The sequence below is a fragment of the Pochonia chlamydosporia genome, chromosome 1 (assembly GCF_001653235.2).
Source record: "Pochonia chlamydosporia 170 chromosome 1, whole genome shotgun sequence".
In the NCBI taxonomy this organism is placed as follows: Eukaryota; Fungi; Ascomycota; class Sordariomycetes; order Hypocreales; family Clavicipitaceae; genus Pochonia; species Pochonia chlamydosporia.
The window spans coordinates 440,949-456,126 of record NC_035790.1 but is presented as its reverse complement, the minus strand read 5'-3'; the positions used below and the strand labels follow the sequence as shown (position 1 = coordinate 456,126).

General features: G+C 48.3%; 5 protein-coding genes across 5 annotated transcripts; 3 read left to right on the top strand and 2 right to left on the bottom strand.

The window, feature by feature from the left end:
• Window positions 1-541: 541 nt before the first annotated feature.
• Window positions 542-1,675, top strand: VFPPC_00079 (thioesterase domain-containing protein; the record flags this gene model as incomplete). Its single annotated transcript, XM_018280173.1, has 3 exons — window positions 542-812; window positions 933-1,528; window positions 1,604-1,675. The coding sequence occupies 3 exons, from the start codon at window positions 542-544 to the stop codon at window positions 1,673-1,675; spliced, it is 939 nt and encodes a 312-aa protein (XP_018148092.1).
• Window positions 1,676-2,300: 625 nt separating this feature from the next.
• Window positions 2,301-3,332, bottom strand: VFPPC_12687 (methyltransferase MppJ; the record flags this gene model as incomplete). Its single annotated transcript, XM_018290464.1, has 1 exon — window positions 2,301-3,332. One exon carries the CDS (start codon window positions 3,330-3,332, stop codon window positions 2,301-2,303), a length of 1,032 nt encoding a protein of 343 aa, XP_018148091.1.
• Window positions 3,333-4,454: 1,122 nt separating this feature from the next.
• On the top strand, window positions 4,455-5,697 carry VFPPC_00078 (branched-chain-amino-acid aminotransferase 5; the record flags this gene model as incomplete). The annotated part of the gene is made up of 2 exons (XM_018280172.1): window positions 4,455-4,524; window positions 4,607-5,697. 2 exons carry the CDS (start codon window positions 4,455-4,457, stop codon window positions 5,695-5,697), a joined length of 1,161 nt encoding a protein of 386 aa, XP_018148090.1.
• A 2,744-nt stretch (window positions 5,698-8,441) lies between these two features.
• VFPPC_12686 (L-lysine 2,3-aminomutase) lies at window positions 8,442-10,178 on the bottom strand (the record flags this gene model as incomplete). The annotated part of the gene is made up of 3 exons (XM_018290463.1): window positions 8,442-8,783; window positions 8,888-9,438; window positions 9,569-10,178. 3 exons carry the CDS (start codon window positions 10,176-10,178, stop codon window positions 8,442-8,444), a joined length of 1,503 nt encoding a protein of 500 aa, XP_018148089.1.
• A 1,575-nt stretch (window positions 10,179-11,753) lies between these two features.
• VFPPC_00077 (MFS transporter) lies at window positions 11,754-13,630 on the top strand (the record flags this gene model as incomplete). Its single annotated transcript, XM_018280171.1, has 4 exons — window positions 11,754-12,207; window positions 12,285-12,417; window positions 12,595-13,030; window positions 13,109-13,630. The coding sequence occupies 4 exons, from the start codon at window positions 11,754-11,756 to the stop codon at window positions 13,628-13,630; spliced, it is 1,545 nt and encodes a 514-aa protein (XP_018148088.1).
• Between the last annotated feature and the right edge of the window lie 1,548 nt (window positions 13,631-15,178).

Sequence of the window (15,178 nt, the reverse complement as noted above, 5' to 3'; positions counted from 1 at the left end):
GATCAACAATGATGATATATGACAAGATCGCCAAAATCCAGATATTGAGGGCAGTTAAACAATTGAATTGGAAAATGTTTACTTGATTGACTAACTTTAGGAATAAAGTAACATACGTCTCTTTATATAGGGATATTTTGAGGGATTTGAGGGATTTAAGGGGCCCTGATTTATTAGATCATCGGAAATGCCCAGATACGAAAGGTTGGTCAAGGCGAAGGTCAATGCAATGGCCAGATGGCGTAGAGCGGTCCCTACAGCGACTCCCGTTGACACAGGTTGTTGCAGAATATCGACGTATGCGGCTTTTCTAGCTTACGTAAGACCATATAAGTACTAAACTGTCCACTAAAGAAGTGCAGTGCCATTCGATTTTCTCTAGGAATTTTTAGTTCTAATAAGAGGTCCATTTGACATTATACCGAGTCCCATCGTGGCTGCTCATCAGCCGGCCTGGATTCTGAACCAGGACAAACCCAGGTTATACGGCAAGGAAATATCGCCGAAATTCCCTTATTTTGGAGACGGAAAATCGTCAACAATGTTCCTAGACGCCCCAAATCCCACGCAGTTACAATTCGTGCCGCCTAGGAAGAGAGCTAATCCACCACCTCCTCTCATTTTAATCCATGATGGCGGAGGTACAACTTTCAGTTACTTCCTCCTTGGAAACCTGCATCGGGATGTATGGGCCATCCACAATCCGAAGCATGGGGACGATTCCGTATGGGAAGGAGGTATAGATGGAATGGCCAAGCACTATATTTCTCTCATTCTGCAGGCCGGAATCACTGGATCCATTGTGTTGGGAGGTTTGCTTGCCCTCTTTTGTCGTCCCTTGATTACGCCATGCTCACTTAACTTTTCCTTTCCGTTGCCTCTAAAGAACGTCCAGCAGATGATGAGTCTTCTCTAACCAATAATCAAAACAGGTTGGTCTTTCGGTGGCTATATGTCCATCGCGATTGCGAGGTTGTTAGCAGATGACTCGTCTGTCAATCTCCAGATTGCCGGATTGCTCATTATTGATGCCCCGTACCATCGTTCCGTGTCCGACGATATGCTAGACGAGTACGAAAATGAGCGGGAGGGAACCCCGGAGCCCTTCTTCAAGGACAGCAGTAACCCGCTGATGCAGAAGTCTTTCGAGAGCACATGTCTCATGCTGGTGTGCTGGGACCTGCCGAGCTGGGATGCCCCAGTATGCCAGGGAAGAACGATGCATGTTGTGTTGCCCCAGAGATCTTTCATTCTGCAACAGGGCGACGTACTTCATAAACCTCTTGGCGGTGCCTGGAAACCCGTGACAACGGCGACACACCCGCCACCTACTGTTAATGTGGAAAATCCTGCGACTGTGCCACCAGCTGTCATGCTACGCTGCACGCAGCCAACTCGAGGTGTCTACGATGAATTCCGGGACGAAAAGCTCCTCGGCTGGGAATCGAGGTATCCTGAGTTTATCAAAGCTGTTATTGATATCGATGCCGAGCACTACACCGTGTTTGACAAGTTTGATAGCGCCAAGGTCAGTTTATTCCCAAGTGCACATATCTGTTTTCGTTGTCTGGAACGCGGAAACTGACCATACATCTCCTCGAAGATGAAAAACTTGACATTACAAGTGAAAGACGGCCTCCGTATCCTGGACAATATGCGAGTATTCTCTGAATGAAACCATGCGGCATCGTAGCAGATTCGGCCCGGGGAAGCTCAGAGGTCTGCAAGCAGGAAACCACGGGTTCTGTAATCATTCGGCTGTGGAGTATTTATATTAGATAAATGTTGAACTTCAGTGGTCGGCAAGCACGTCAGAGTGGAAATTCTTATATATTATGGATATTTAATGAGGCTGTAGAAAGGGTCGGATCTCGTGTGTCAAGGTAATTCGTTCGTTTTAGTTTTCTTTTGTGTGTGGTAATTTATTATTACGTAGTAGATTTAGTTATATTATAAACCAGTTGCCTCATTCAATCCATGAAGTTTCGTTGAGTTCAATGATGAATTGGATGACGAGTTAGGTTCAAGGTGCTTTGGTAGGCGATGAGCGCCAACAACCCATTGACACCACAGCCGCGTCTAACGAACCGCAACTACAAGCACATGGAGACAATGAGAAAGCCATTTTCAAATTATCCTCGTTTTTTTAGGCAATAATTACCCATTACTTTGCGGCGCGCTAGGATTGAATCTTTATTCGATATTTAAAAACTAAGTAGAGCCACCCACCATATTCCATTTGTTACAATTTGTAGGTTCATTGATCTCGATGGCTTTCTAGACTACCTCATTCTAATAGTTCATAGTCGTTCCAAAACAAATACTATAGACAATGTCAAATTGGGAATAGGATGCTTCTTGACACATCGCCATCCACTCGTTTCAAAGACGCTGTCCCACTCATCCATCGTGGGCATATACACGCCCATCATTTCATGGCCGAGCTCGAATCCTAGCGTGAAAATGGGAACGTTGCTCTCGGGAACAGCAGTCCGGGAACCCTTGGAGTTCAACAGGATCCTAGTGGCGTCACCGAGCACGAAGCGCTTGACATTGGGAAAGGAGTCATGCAGACGTCGCAATGTCTTGATGCAGCTTTCTCGTGGCCAGAAATCGTGTCCCATCATGAAGCAGGTCAAAAGATCAACCTCGGCGAACTCCTCGCGGTATTGAAGGTTGCGGGCATCGCCTTCGACAAAATTGAGACGACCACCATAGCCAAGCTGCTTGGCTTCGGCGGCGGCAACCTGAAGAGATGGGCTGGCCAAGTCGACGCCAATAGCCTTGGTGCCAGGATAACTGTCCAGAATCTGCATGAGGCGCTTGCCGCTGCCGCACCCGAGGTCAACAACTGACTTGAAATCGTAGCCAAGACCACCCATAGCTGCCCAGAAGGCCGGGTCAAAGTAATATGTGTTGATGTCCCGGCAAGCATAGGCAATGGCGGCGGCGTCTCGGGTGTAATAATCTTCTCCCTTGCGGTTCTCGTTGCGGAGATGATACTGCATCTTGGAAAAGAGCTCGCCTGATCCAAGGCATAGCCAATGGAAGAGTGACTTGGAGCGGTACGTCTCGTCAAAGAGCGGCCCAGGAATGATGTTATCGCCATCTCGGGTGACGATGTGGGCAATCGCCAAAGCAGCCACCATTCCCTCAGTCGACCCGCTGTGCAGGTTATTTTGCTGGGCAAACTTTTTGGCATTGAGCACTCTGTTGTTTCGCAATTCATCCAAAAGACCTAGCTCCCAAGCAGGGCCGATTGCCCAGGCGGCAACGGCCGAGTTGAAGATGCCAGCAACAGCACGCTCCGAGTCGCAACTGATGGAACCCATTGTGTAGTCTACGTTGCAAATTCTTATGAATAGTGTAGTTGTTGTTTATGTGATGAATGAAAGATTGAAAATTGAAGTCTCGGGAGATATGAACGAATAATTAATTAGGGTCAACTTAAAAGCTAACGCACTTGATGGGCGAAGTCAGCAGCTGTGTGGTAATCTTGGAATAGATCATTGGCTAAAGGTTGGTTCTTTACGGCAAAACTTATTATAAAATCACTTGGAACAGATGGTATTATCCAGATAACAAGTCCTATTAGCCGTATCCCTACTTTAGACGATGCCCCAAAACTCTTGTCAGATTATCTGAATGACAGTTGAGCTCACCCAGCCCCTTAGTAAGGCGAATCCAGTAGGCTAACCCGCCGCCAATGTTGAACTTGACTGAAAGTACCAGAGTATCCCTGCGCATAACGTCTTGTCACGGTCGTATTAAACTTAGCAGGAGTTACCAATTCAATACGGCGATATAGTCACGATTAGAGTCTCTTTCCACCCAGTCTGTGCAATGAAGTCGATGAGCTCTTGCGCCATTCTCGGAAATCCTCCGCCGGGAATACCGCCTCATAAGCAAGCCGCAAGTGTCAGTGGGGTGGAGTCAAGCAACAGATCACAAGCGGCTTTAGCTTCGCCAATGCAACCTCGTAAGCAGAGTGGCATTACTAATAAGGCTCTTACTATGTTCTTGGAGATGGTAAATTTTATCGGAGACTTGGCTCTTCACCTCCCTGTGTATGCACTGGACACACATTATCTTCAACACGTAAGCCCAGACGCCAGGCATCACAACATTTGTCTCCATAACTGATTACAGTGTATGCGGGGCTGGTTGGTCTGGGCATGGCTGTTTAGATCTCGTGTTTTGTGCTCAGCATTATCTTCCCCTTACCAGTTTGTGGTCAACAGTAGGTCAGTCTGTGGAGTTGCCGAGAGTTGCAATTGAATTGCCCAGAAAGGCACAGTAGGTAACTCATCTCGTTGACGGGGGGCTCCCAAATATACGGTGACAATTCGTCAAAGTCTCGATTGCGGTGTTGCTAAGGTGTGAAGCCGGCACCTATTCTCTTTCTATTGTTCCTTGTAACGACATTTCTCCAGTGCAGGCTCCAATCCTTCACAATGACTGCCTTCCCTCCGCCGCCGATTGATACTATCAACTGGTCCAATGTAGGCTTTAATATGAGCGAAGGTGAATACGATACAATTTCCAATTTTGTACACATAGCCTTCGCACTGAGGTTTGCCTAACCACTAACACGACATTTGCCCAGTCAACGGCCATATTGAGTCAACCTACTCTAGAACAACAGGCCAGTGGTCGCCGCTTCGTTTTGTGGCTGATCCGTATATCCGTCTCCATGGCATGTCACCAGCTCTCAACTACGGACAGCAGTCAGCAGAAGGCCTCAAGGCGTTTCGCGGGCCGAATAACAAAACTATTGCCATCTTCCGCCCCGATCGCAACGCACATCGCATGCAACACTCCGCAGATGTTGCGTCCATGCCGCATGTGCCCGTGGACATGTTTGTGCAGGCTTGTCGATCTGTTGTAGCTCTAAATGCCTGCTACGTGCCTCCTCACGAGTCCGAGGCTGCTCTGTATTTAAGACCGCAGCTCTACGGATCCAGTCCGCAGCTGAGCCTCGCGGCGCCAGAGGAATTCACATTTTGCGTCTACGCCGTGCCCACTGGAGGCATGATCTCTCGTGGCCCAAGTCCGGTCACGGCCCTCATCCTCGATGATTTTGACCGCACGGCACCCAATGGCTCGGGGCACGCAAAGCTTGGTGGCAACTATGCACCCGTCATCCGGTGGAGCGACAAGGCACGAAAAGACGGCTTTGGTCTAACTCTCCACCTGGACAGTGCTAAGCATGAATACATTGACGAGTTCAGCAGCTGCGCCTTTGTGGGCGTCAAGTCAAACCCGGACGATGAGAACGATGTGACAATACTCATACCAGACTCAAAGTGCATCATTGACAGCATCACGAGCCAGAGCATTGCCCAGATATCCCGCAGCTTTGGTTGGAAGGTCGAGAAGCGGCCCGTAAAATATACAGAGCTGCCAGACCTTTCAGAGGTTTTGGCCGTCGGAACTGCTGCGATAATAGTTCCCGTGAGGTCCATTACTCGGCGCCAAAATTCTGGTCTATTGGTTCCTGGTCCTCGCGTAAGCATTGACAGAGCTTCAGAAAAAGTCACGTATATACCCGACTCGCACGCCGAAGCTGGGCCTGTGTGCGCCAAGCTTCTCACTCGATTTAAGGAGATACAGTTAGCTTTGACTGAAGATACCTTTGGCTGGCGCTTTGAGGTGACAGAGGCAGACATGAGAGTCGAAAACTATGCTACCTCGTAAAGAGTTAGGGTTAGGGCAAAATATTACATTAAGATTATATATAGCTATTTCTTTTTAGGTGAAATAGAAATTTGAAAAGTAGATTTTTACTATTTTTTAGTAAGGTTTATATGGGAATTTACACACAAAGAGTGTCCCGGGATTTTGGGGCAGACTAAGTGGTGACGCTACTCAGTCGATAACGGATAAGCGATCTAGAAGCATGCAGCTTGACTCAGGGACGTGTGCTCCAAGCGCCACCAAAATCTGTCGTCGCTAATAGTGGCTGGTGAAACGACGGTCCGCTGACGTTTTGTTCACGTCACATGTAACTTATAGTATTAAACTTATCGGAATTTAATAGCAAACTTGGAGTATAAGGACCGCAAGCAATACGCCTATTATGCCCCGCCGCTTTAGGGGTCCTTGTTTAGCACACGAGCTATGTAATAGAATCTCCCATTTTCTTAAAGGAGTGCCGCATTCAAGGTAGCGTAGCGCCAAGTACCTCTTTTCGTGTATGGTGTGCTATATAACGCCGTCCTAAGCTAACGCCTGTATTCACTCGTTGCCGTATTGCCGCGTAATCTCAGTTTCGAGCCTGGCTTTAGCCTGGCAACTATATCCGTGCTCCTGAGGGGAATGCTATTAGTCATAGTGTCAAAATGTTGAAATTCCCTCCGGGTTAGGGGGCCATATTCCTTCGCTTTATATTGCGTTCAGATGATTAGCGGACTTAGTTGCGAGTGCCCACCTTCTCTCTGGCTTCGTTTCCGAATACCAATTTTGACCGGGAACAGGCGCCTCGGGATTAGTTTTCTCGTCTGGTTCTCAGTCAACTGTGGCTTGTACAAATTTTATCCATGGATCTCCAGGTACAGCACTACGTCGTCCATCAGGAGCTTAGTGCTTGTATGTGCCCGCAATTGGTCCATAACAGGTATTTGGTTCGTGACTCATGCATTCGTTCTCTAGCCTGATACTTAGCAGCATTTTTGAAGCACGCGGGGCGTCACATAGGTACCAAGCAATGGCTGCCATTCTATGCAAATTCTAGGCTTTTTATGTATGACTCGAAGCCTTCGGAAGATTTTACCCCTTGCAGCCTGCCTCTGCAACGCCCAAAGCGTGGCGTAGTACTGTAACCTAACTGACTCACTTGGGGGGCTCAACTCACTCGGTTTAACTACTAGTTTCACTGATTTCGCGGTTGATTTACTAGCAATTGTTGCGCTGTGCTTGCTATGCTTGATTTTTATCATCACATGCATCTTTGTTTATGAACTGAAGTTTCCCCCGGGAACATGCGCTGCCACATGGCCAAACATACCAGACCGCCGTAACTTGATGCGACGACTGTTAACAACTGCCCCGTATATATGTTAACCTGCCTCTCTTATTCGCTTCTATCGGTAAATTGATCGTATGGCGAGAATTGGAAAGCCCCCTCCAGGGGTCGATCTCACCGCAACTAGATATCCCCTGCTAGCAGCAGTTGGGTTGTCTAGTTGGGCGTTAGGTTTTATCGCTATTGCTCTCCGCATTGTCTGCCGAAGAATCACAAAGAGTCCATTGTGGTTAGACGACTGGCTGATTATCGCCTCAATGGTATTTATCTCTTGTGGCCTAGTTATAATTACTAAAGCTGTAATGCTAATCACGATAGACAGCCTCCCACGGCAACCGTGGTCGCTATTAACCTTTGTTGGAGTATGTTACAATCTTACTATATATTGGCCTTGGGATTAAATTAAAGCTAAGTTATAGAGGGGAAATACGGACTTGGCAGGCATATTTGGGCCACGCCGCCCCAAGCTTTACGACATTGGGCCCAAGCTCATGTTATCAACAAATTCTTTTTTTGTCTTTCTATTTCTATTATTAAATTGTCAATAACTTCTCTATATTGGCGTATCTTTAAAACCTCAACCCTATGTAAGCCATTAATTTGGATCTTACTTGCTATTGTCTTGGCCTGGGAGGCTGCGGCTGTACGCTTACAGAACTAGATGTATCTAGTCTCTAGAGAGCTGAGAATACCGCTAACTTTTTTTCTAGATTGTGAAATTTTCCATGGGCTGTATACCATTTCGTGCTTTTTGGGAAAGATTTGATTCCGTTCACCCCATGCCGACCAAGGAATACGTATGCAGCGACACGAAGATGTCGATGATTGGCTATTCCGTTCCTAATGTTGTTTCTGACGCATTTCTTGTTCTGCTCCCTATTGTGTATACACAGAAACTTCGCCTCCGCCTGTCACAGAGGATAGCAGTTTTCTGCACCTTTGCTGGGGGGTTTATGTGAGTTAACTTAACACATATCGATATGGCTGTACTAACTTAGTTATATAAATAGAGTGCTTATCGTGGCTACCGCGCGAACTATTTTGTCTTTACCAACCGTCGGGGGTCAATCCACGGACTTGACTTGGAATCAAGTAATTGAGGCAATATTTAGCATGCTGGAACCAAATATCGGCACATTATGTGGTATGTTGGAAGCACTTAGCAAACTAAGATATCGCTAAGGGATTATCTAGCCTGTCTTCCCGTCTTAAGACCTATCCTAAACCTTATAATATACGGTGGTGTTTGGGCTAAGTCACCGACACCTATTCCTCCGGAAATTGAGACGATTACCGTATCAGACAGAGAGCAAGAGCAAAATTCCCCCTAGTACAAATTGTTCAAGTAATCTGCAGATGTTGGCTTGCACTTTTACAAGGTAAAGTCCATGCCGGGAGATTCATTCTTCAATACATTCTAGTTTGTCGCTTGTGCCTTTTCCTTCTTCTGTTTAAAAATCTCTAGCACTTCGGCTCGCCCTTCATCAGAAAGCGACCACAGGGGATCCCAGTACTGCATAGTAGTAGGTTCTCCCTTCAAACCTGGCGCAGTCAACTTGGAAAAGCCGATGCGGTAGTCGTAATCTTCAACTCCTCGGGTCAAGCGCTTGCCTCCCTCGGCCGGTAGATCGAGAATGAAGTTGGGCACCAAAAACCCCGCAATCTGGCCACGCACGGCGCGTTCCAGCTTCAAGCTGTCGTACATGGGTGTACGCAGATCCTCAGCGCCGGGAACAATATCGCCTTGATAGACGTAGTACTAACAAATCATGAGCCAGAGAGCACTTAGGCGCGTAGCAAAGAGAACATTGGAGGGATGATGAAGGAGCCATATGGGGGATGGAGGGGGATAACGGGACTCACGGGTTGGATGTTGATGTCTCCAAGAGCGTGGACAAGGGCACACATCTTTTCTGGCGTGTTGTTCACGCCGTTGAGCAACACGGTTTGGTTGCGTATTGTCACGCCGGCCTCATACAAACGTTGAGCTCCGAGCCGAGTGACCCAACTGATCTCATTGACTGAGTTGAAGTGTGTGTGGATACAAATGTGCTTGCCCATTTTCCGCGCCTTCTTCTCCAGTTCAATGACCACATTCATCCACTGGTCATTAGGGTCGAGCATTCGACTTGGGGACACAGACAGGCCTTTGCTGGCAAATCGAAATCGGCGGATATGCGGAATTTTGAGCAATCTCTCGCCAATGTATCTCAACTGCTCAGGCTCAAGCAGATAGGTATCGCCGCCGGAGATGACAATATCTTTTAGAGATGGTGTGTTCTCAATGTATTGGAAACGAGGTTCCCACTTCTTCATGATGGGCAAAAAGCGCTGCTTCTTGACTGACTCTGTCTCCGCTCCAACTGTGTAAGATCGGAAGCAGAAGCGACAGTACACGGGGCAGATGGAGGTGGCTGCTCTATTAGCCTGCAATGTCCACAGAAATGAAGGGTATGAATCATATTCATCAAGAGACGATATGTCGCGGACAGAGGTGAAGCGAAAGCCACAATTATCCATTCATGTCATTGCTTCTTGACTTACCGAAAAACAAAGCCCTATCAGGATATCGATGAATTAACCCAGAAACCGGCGAATATGTGTTTTCTTTCATGGGATCCAGTTCCGCAGCAGGATGGTCTACATTAAGAGGCGACGACAAAGGAATAAACTGCCGGCGCACAGGGTCATTGATTGGGTCCTGCCAGTTGATTGAGCTGAGGATATGCGGCGAAAGGCGTACTGCCATCGGAGCCCTCTGTATTCCCTCTTTGAGACGCTGGATGAAGTGACTTGGTGTGTTGATATCCGTGATGCGCAGATGTGGTTCCATGTCACTCTGTGGTGGGATTGTCTCGGGAAGAACTGTCGAGAGGAACTCGCACAATGCCTTTTCTGACTGCACCGTGTTGGACATTTGCCATTTGTGGCTCAGGAACTGCTCATTGGTAACATGTTGCCATCTTGGAATCTTCTGCCAGTACGAGTCTTGCTGCCCGACGACGAACTCAGGCGAGGGTTGATATGCGGGGACGAAGTGAGAGGGTTGCGGCACAATACTCTCTGGCCTTGCTATAGCTTCGGCTGTTGAATAGTACACACTCTGGTAAAGTGGTCTAGGAGCCAGGAATCGGGACAGTGGCCTGGCGAACATGTTGACGACGGGAGAACTGGCGCGGCGGTACATTGGGAAGGAAGAGGCATTCCCAACCGAAGAATGTGTTTGCCGAGAACCCTTCGTACCGGACCGGCTATATTTTTAGGACTCTATTGTACTGCGTCCGCTCACACAAGGGTGGATATATATGGTAGCTATGGTTCTACTTGAGTTTGAGTGTTGTTCTGGTTGCCAAGCGCCAGATCATTTTGGGTGACAGAACCAGGTGCAGCAACTTGTTGGCAACCACCCGGCCAACCGACCATGACATGATAGTAATAGGCCTTCAATGTGTGGATATATTTCGCTGGAGTAAACTCGACATGCCAAGCATGGCAATCTGGTGACAACATTTCCACGATGCGCCAGCCCAATGACAGTTGGCGACAGGCATGGGAAGACAGAACATTGAACCAATTGACTCTGGTCCTAGCGGCAGTTGCGTAAGCAAACCATGTCTGTTTAGGGTCTTCTATTTTCCTCTAGGCTTTTGGCTTATTCGAGCGGGCAAGCTGACATATTACTGTCGAGCTGATGAGTTGTACCAGACTTGACCATTCCAGAATCGACACCCAGGTCGTGAAAATCCTGCCTTGGTGCGGCAACCTGGCCAACGAACACCTTTAGGGTGGTGGAAGTCAAACAACTTAAATCACAGGTTGAGAACATTAATACTTCTTATGTGTGATTCACGGGCAGACGATGGTCCATGTCAGATCGCATTCTGCAGCCAAAACATAAATGCTTTGCCATTCTGTCTGGGAGATTAGTGTGCAGGTCTGAATTCAGGCTGGAGCTGGAGGGTAGGGCTAACAGTCGCAGATGCTTATATGCATATGAGATTGATGTAAAGGTGGGGCAAATTATGCATCTGGGCGTGTGCATACCTCATACGTTTCTGGTATTGGTCAATGTGCATGATATGTGGGGCCTCGTCAGACACGCGGACCGAAGCGGTGATCGCAACATTTGAAGATTTGAATCACAGCACAGGGGACGGGCAGAGCCACCAGACCAGACTGCTGACCAGACACCAGACTGCACTAGGCGCCTTTCGGGTGGTGCAGCCGGGCACATCAATCTCAAGTGCTTGACCAGAACATTTGAATGCCTCAGAGTCAGTCAGGTCTAGTCCTCTGGCGCCAGACAATGACAGAACTTTTGGTCGGGTGCATGATCCATGTCCGCCAAACATCGACCAACAACCAACATTGATGAAGCGCCCACCCCTCCCCCCTTGCAGGCTCCGGACCCTGCATGTCGGCTGGAACGTCCAGATGTCCTCGACTACGGCCGCCGTCCAATGTTGGTTCCAACAAGTCGGGGAAAAGTGTCCGTACTTAACGGCGGCGAGGTCACGACACCGAGCTATGGAGACCGTCCTCACAGGATGTCTGGTCCGCTGGTCTTCGGCTCCCTTGAGAATTGAGGAATAGTCAGGCTGGTCACTCTCCCTGCCATGGTGCAGTGTTCTGTCTTCCCGCTTCTGCTTCATTTCCTTTCTCATTGACGCAGGGTATCTGTTCTGCTTCGTTCGCACGGGCCAGTCTCTGTTCAAACCTCCATGCGACCATGACTTCTTCAGCACATCAAGATGAACGTCGCCCTCTTCTTCAGGGAAGCCCAACCCGGGGAGAACATGACGGCGCACCTTTACGATCTGTCGACGGCAGCAACGGGCCATGGCGACGCTTTTTGCAGCTGTTGCCGTTCTTGTTGATGTTCACAGCAGTCGAAGTCGGCGCATCTCTTCTATCAATCGCTGAAAGTCAGATCATAGAGGGTGTTGTTTGTCGCAAATACTACCCCGATGTCTTCGAATCGTCCGTTGACCCGCGTTGCAAGAACGAAGATGTGCAGTCTGAGCTATCCATGCTTCAAGGATGGGAGCTGCCTTTTGCTCTGGTCCCGGGACTGCTCACTACGATCCCCTACGGCATTGTCGCCGACAAGTATGGTCGCAAACTTGTTCTTATCCTCTCTCTAATCGGTGTTGCGCTGTCTCAATTCGTTGACCTCGTTGTTTGTACGTTGCCAGTGCCGTTATCGCTCCGCGCCAGGTGAAATGTGAATTTCATGTGAAACTAACATGCCATGATCCAGGCCGTTTTCCAGACACGTTTGACATTCGGTTGATATGGCTTGGTGCTTCCATGTCCGTCGTCGGAGGTGGTCCTTTTGTTTTCACCGCCATGATGTTCACTATGGCCAGCGACATTTCTACAGAAGCGCAACGGTATGAATGCAACTACATCCTTCCCGGATCACCTCCCTCTTCCTATTCTTCGGCTTTCTGTACCCCTCAACAACAGTTACCGTTGATGAGTGATGGTCGTCCAGAACCGCAGAACAACATACAAACGAATTGCAACCCTGAGACAAGGGAATTAAATGGCTGACTAGATCTTCGCAGTTCTACTACCTTCTTCCATCTTACCGCCATGGCCATTGCTGGGCAATTGGTGGCTGCCCCGTTGGCTTTCGTCGCCATGGCTCGTGGTGAATGGTTCGCAGCTTCGGTTGGATTCTTGTGTGTTCCAACCGCCATCTTGGTCGCCATTGCTTCCCCAGAGACTCAGCGCAAAGGTTCAGCTGTGCATGGTGAGACCACTCCTCAGGATGACCTCCCTGGAACTGTGGCCGGCAAATCTAGCATTACATGGGGCGCATTGCGGCCAAAGATCTCCAACGCCGTGCGAGAAGCGTTCGGATCGATCCGATGCCTATTCTGGGAGAACAAGAGGCTAGGCTTGCTTCTTCTTACATTCTTGTTCACCACACTCGGCCGATACGTGTCTATCATCCAGATGCAGTATGTCACCAAGCGATTTTCCTGGTCTTGGTCGCAGGTATGGTTTTGTTCCAATGCTATTTGTCCCACTTCTACTGTGGTACGTTGCGCTTACAATATAATGTCAAAAATCTAGGCCGGCCTCTTATCCTCCATCACTGCCGGAATGAATCTCATACTGGTAGTTTCCATCTTGCCGTTTGCGAGTCGAGTCCTTTTGGGCAAAATGCAGCTCAGTCCATTATTCAAGGATTTGTGGATTGCCCGAGCCAGTATCGTCGCCCTCGTCGTGGGATCATTTGGCATAGGTATCGCGAACCAATCCGTCCTGCTGCTATTCAGCTTGGCCATATATTCACTTGGCGCCGGTTACACTCCAGCCATGCGGAGCCTGTTAGCTCTGGTGGCAGAGGATCAACACGTCGGCATGCTGTTCACGGCTCTGAGTGTCCTTGAAAATTTTGGAAATTTGATCGCCGGGCCGTTGATGGCCACCACCTTTAGAATCGGCTTGTCTTGGGGAGAACCTTGGATTGGCCTGCCTTTCATTGCCGCAGCTTGCTTGCTAGCTTGTGGAGCTGCAATCGTGTTTGGCGTCTCGTTTTCCCGCAAGGATGATAAAACCAAGGTAGTGGATGACCAAGATGAGGCGGCTTAGGTAGCTGTCACGCTATTGAAAGGAAAATAAAGAAATATTTACAATCCATCACCTTTGCGTACCAGGCGTAAATACGCTGCAGGTTGCTGAATAGTAAAAGCAAATGCATGAACCTTGAACGTTTGAGCAAATTGTGGTACGTTGTACTTGTTAGCATTGAACTTTTTGCAGATGTCGGCAATCAGTATTGCGGATTGCCGCCGCAGATCGCGACGCGTCACGGCTGGCTTCAAATGTTGCAACACCGTCAAACCCAGACTCAATTGGCTCAATGCCAACACGCCGTGTGTGTTCTGCAATGTTTCTTCTATCCTGAATCGCCGTAGCGCAACCCGACAGTGAATCGTAGATCGCCTGCATCTTGGATGTTTCTTTTCTTGGTCACCCCAACAAGCGACAATGGGTATGTCTGTCACATCATAGAGCCCGAGTATTGGTCTGGTATCATTCGCAAGTCACTTGCTATCATGTAGAAATCTATATACCATGTGCACAGGATTTCGACAATGTAAACAAGCCCACGTGTGTTTTTTCTTGCATACTTTTGTACGTATCGGAGAGTCTACTGCACCTAATTGCTTTGATGTACCTCATTGACACACACTCCCAAGTTCCCAACGCCCAACTCCGGTCGCAACTTTTCAAGCATCCCACAGCCTATTTGCACCAGCTATAGACAATCAAATAAATACAAAAAGATTTAAACAAAGCTCTGACTACTTATTAATACAATATTCCATCACCTTAAGTCATCTAACACGTTGACACCATGCCTACGAAACGAACTTAAAAAAACTACGAAAATTTGTGCTACTATAGGGTAGGTTTGTTATTCTGAGCTTTCAGCTCGATCTGGTCCCCACGGCGTGTCACGCCGTAAAAACAACCAGACCAGACCCCCGATTTTCTTACTGGGGATCCTGGAAGCTTCCATGGTGCATTACTGTCTGTCATCAACAACGCGCCTGGCTACTACGAAGAATGGCACTTACTCTCTCTCGTCAAACCAGAAACCAGACGAAGACGCCATGCGTTGGCGTATCGAGTGCGAACGGAGTCAATTTGGCATATGAAACGACGCATGCCATGTTCACCAGACTTTCTAGATCATTGGGTTGGTCAGTCAGCAACAAGGACACAGGAAGACTCAACGGAGATGTAGCCGTCGTGTCAACTAAACCACGTTCGTCTTTGCGACTGGATAACAGCTGCGCGAAGAGAGAAAGACAAGCTAGAAATTTAAACAGCACAAAAAAAAAGTGTCATTGGTGACACCCAGCTAGCCAAACAGAGGTAGAGCGCATAAGTTGTGATTATATAGTAGATGTGTTAGTATTCCGTGACAGTAAGTTATGAGATTCGAGGTGAGTTGGAACATTACCGGATGCTAGGCTGTATTGATGCACCTGACATGGCAAAACGGATCAAATGATGTACTCATAGATTACCTCACCACTCAAATCGACAATTCCGAGATACGGCGACCAGGGGTAGCTGTTGGAGCTCATGCAGCCCCAGCCGTCTTGGTGGATGGCTAGTGATGCAGGA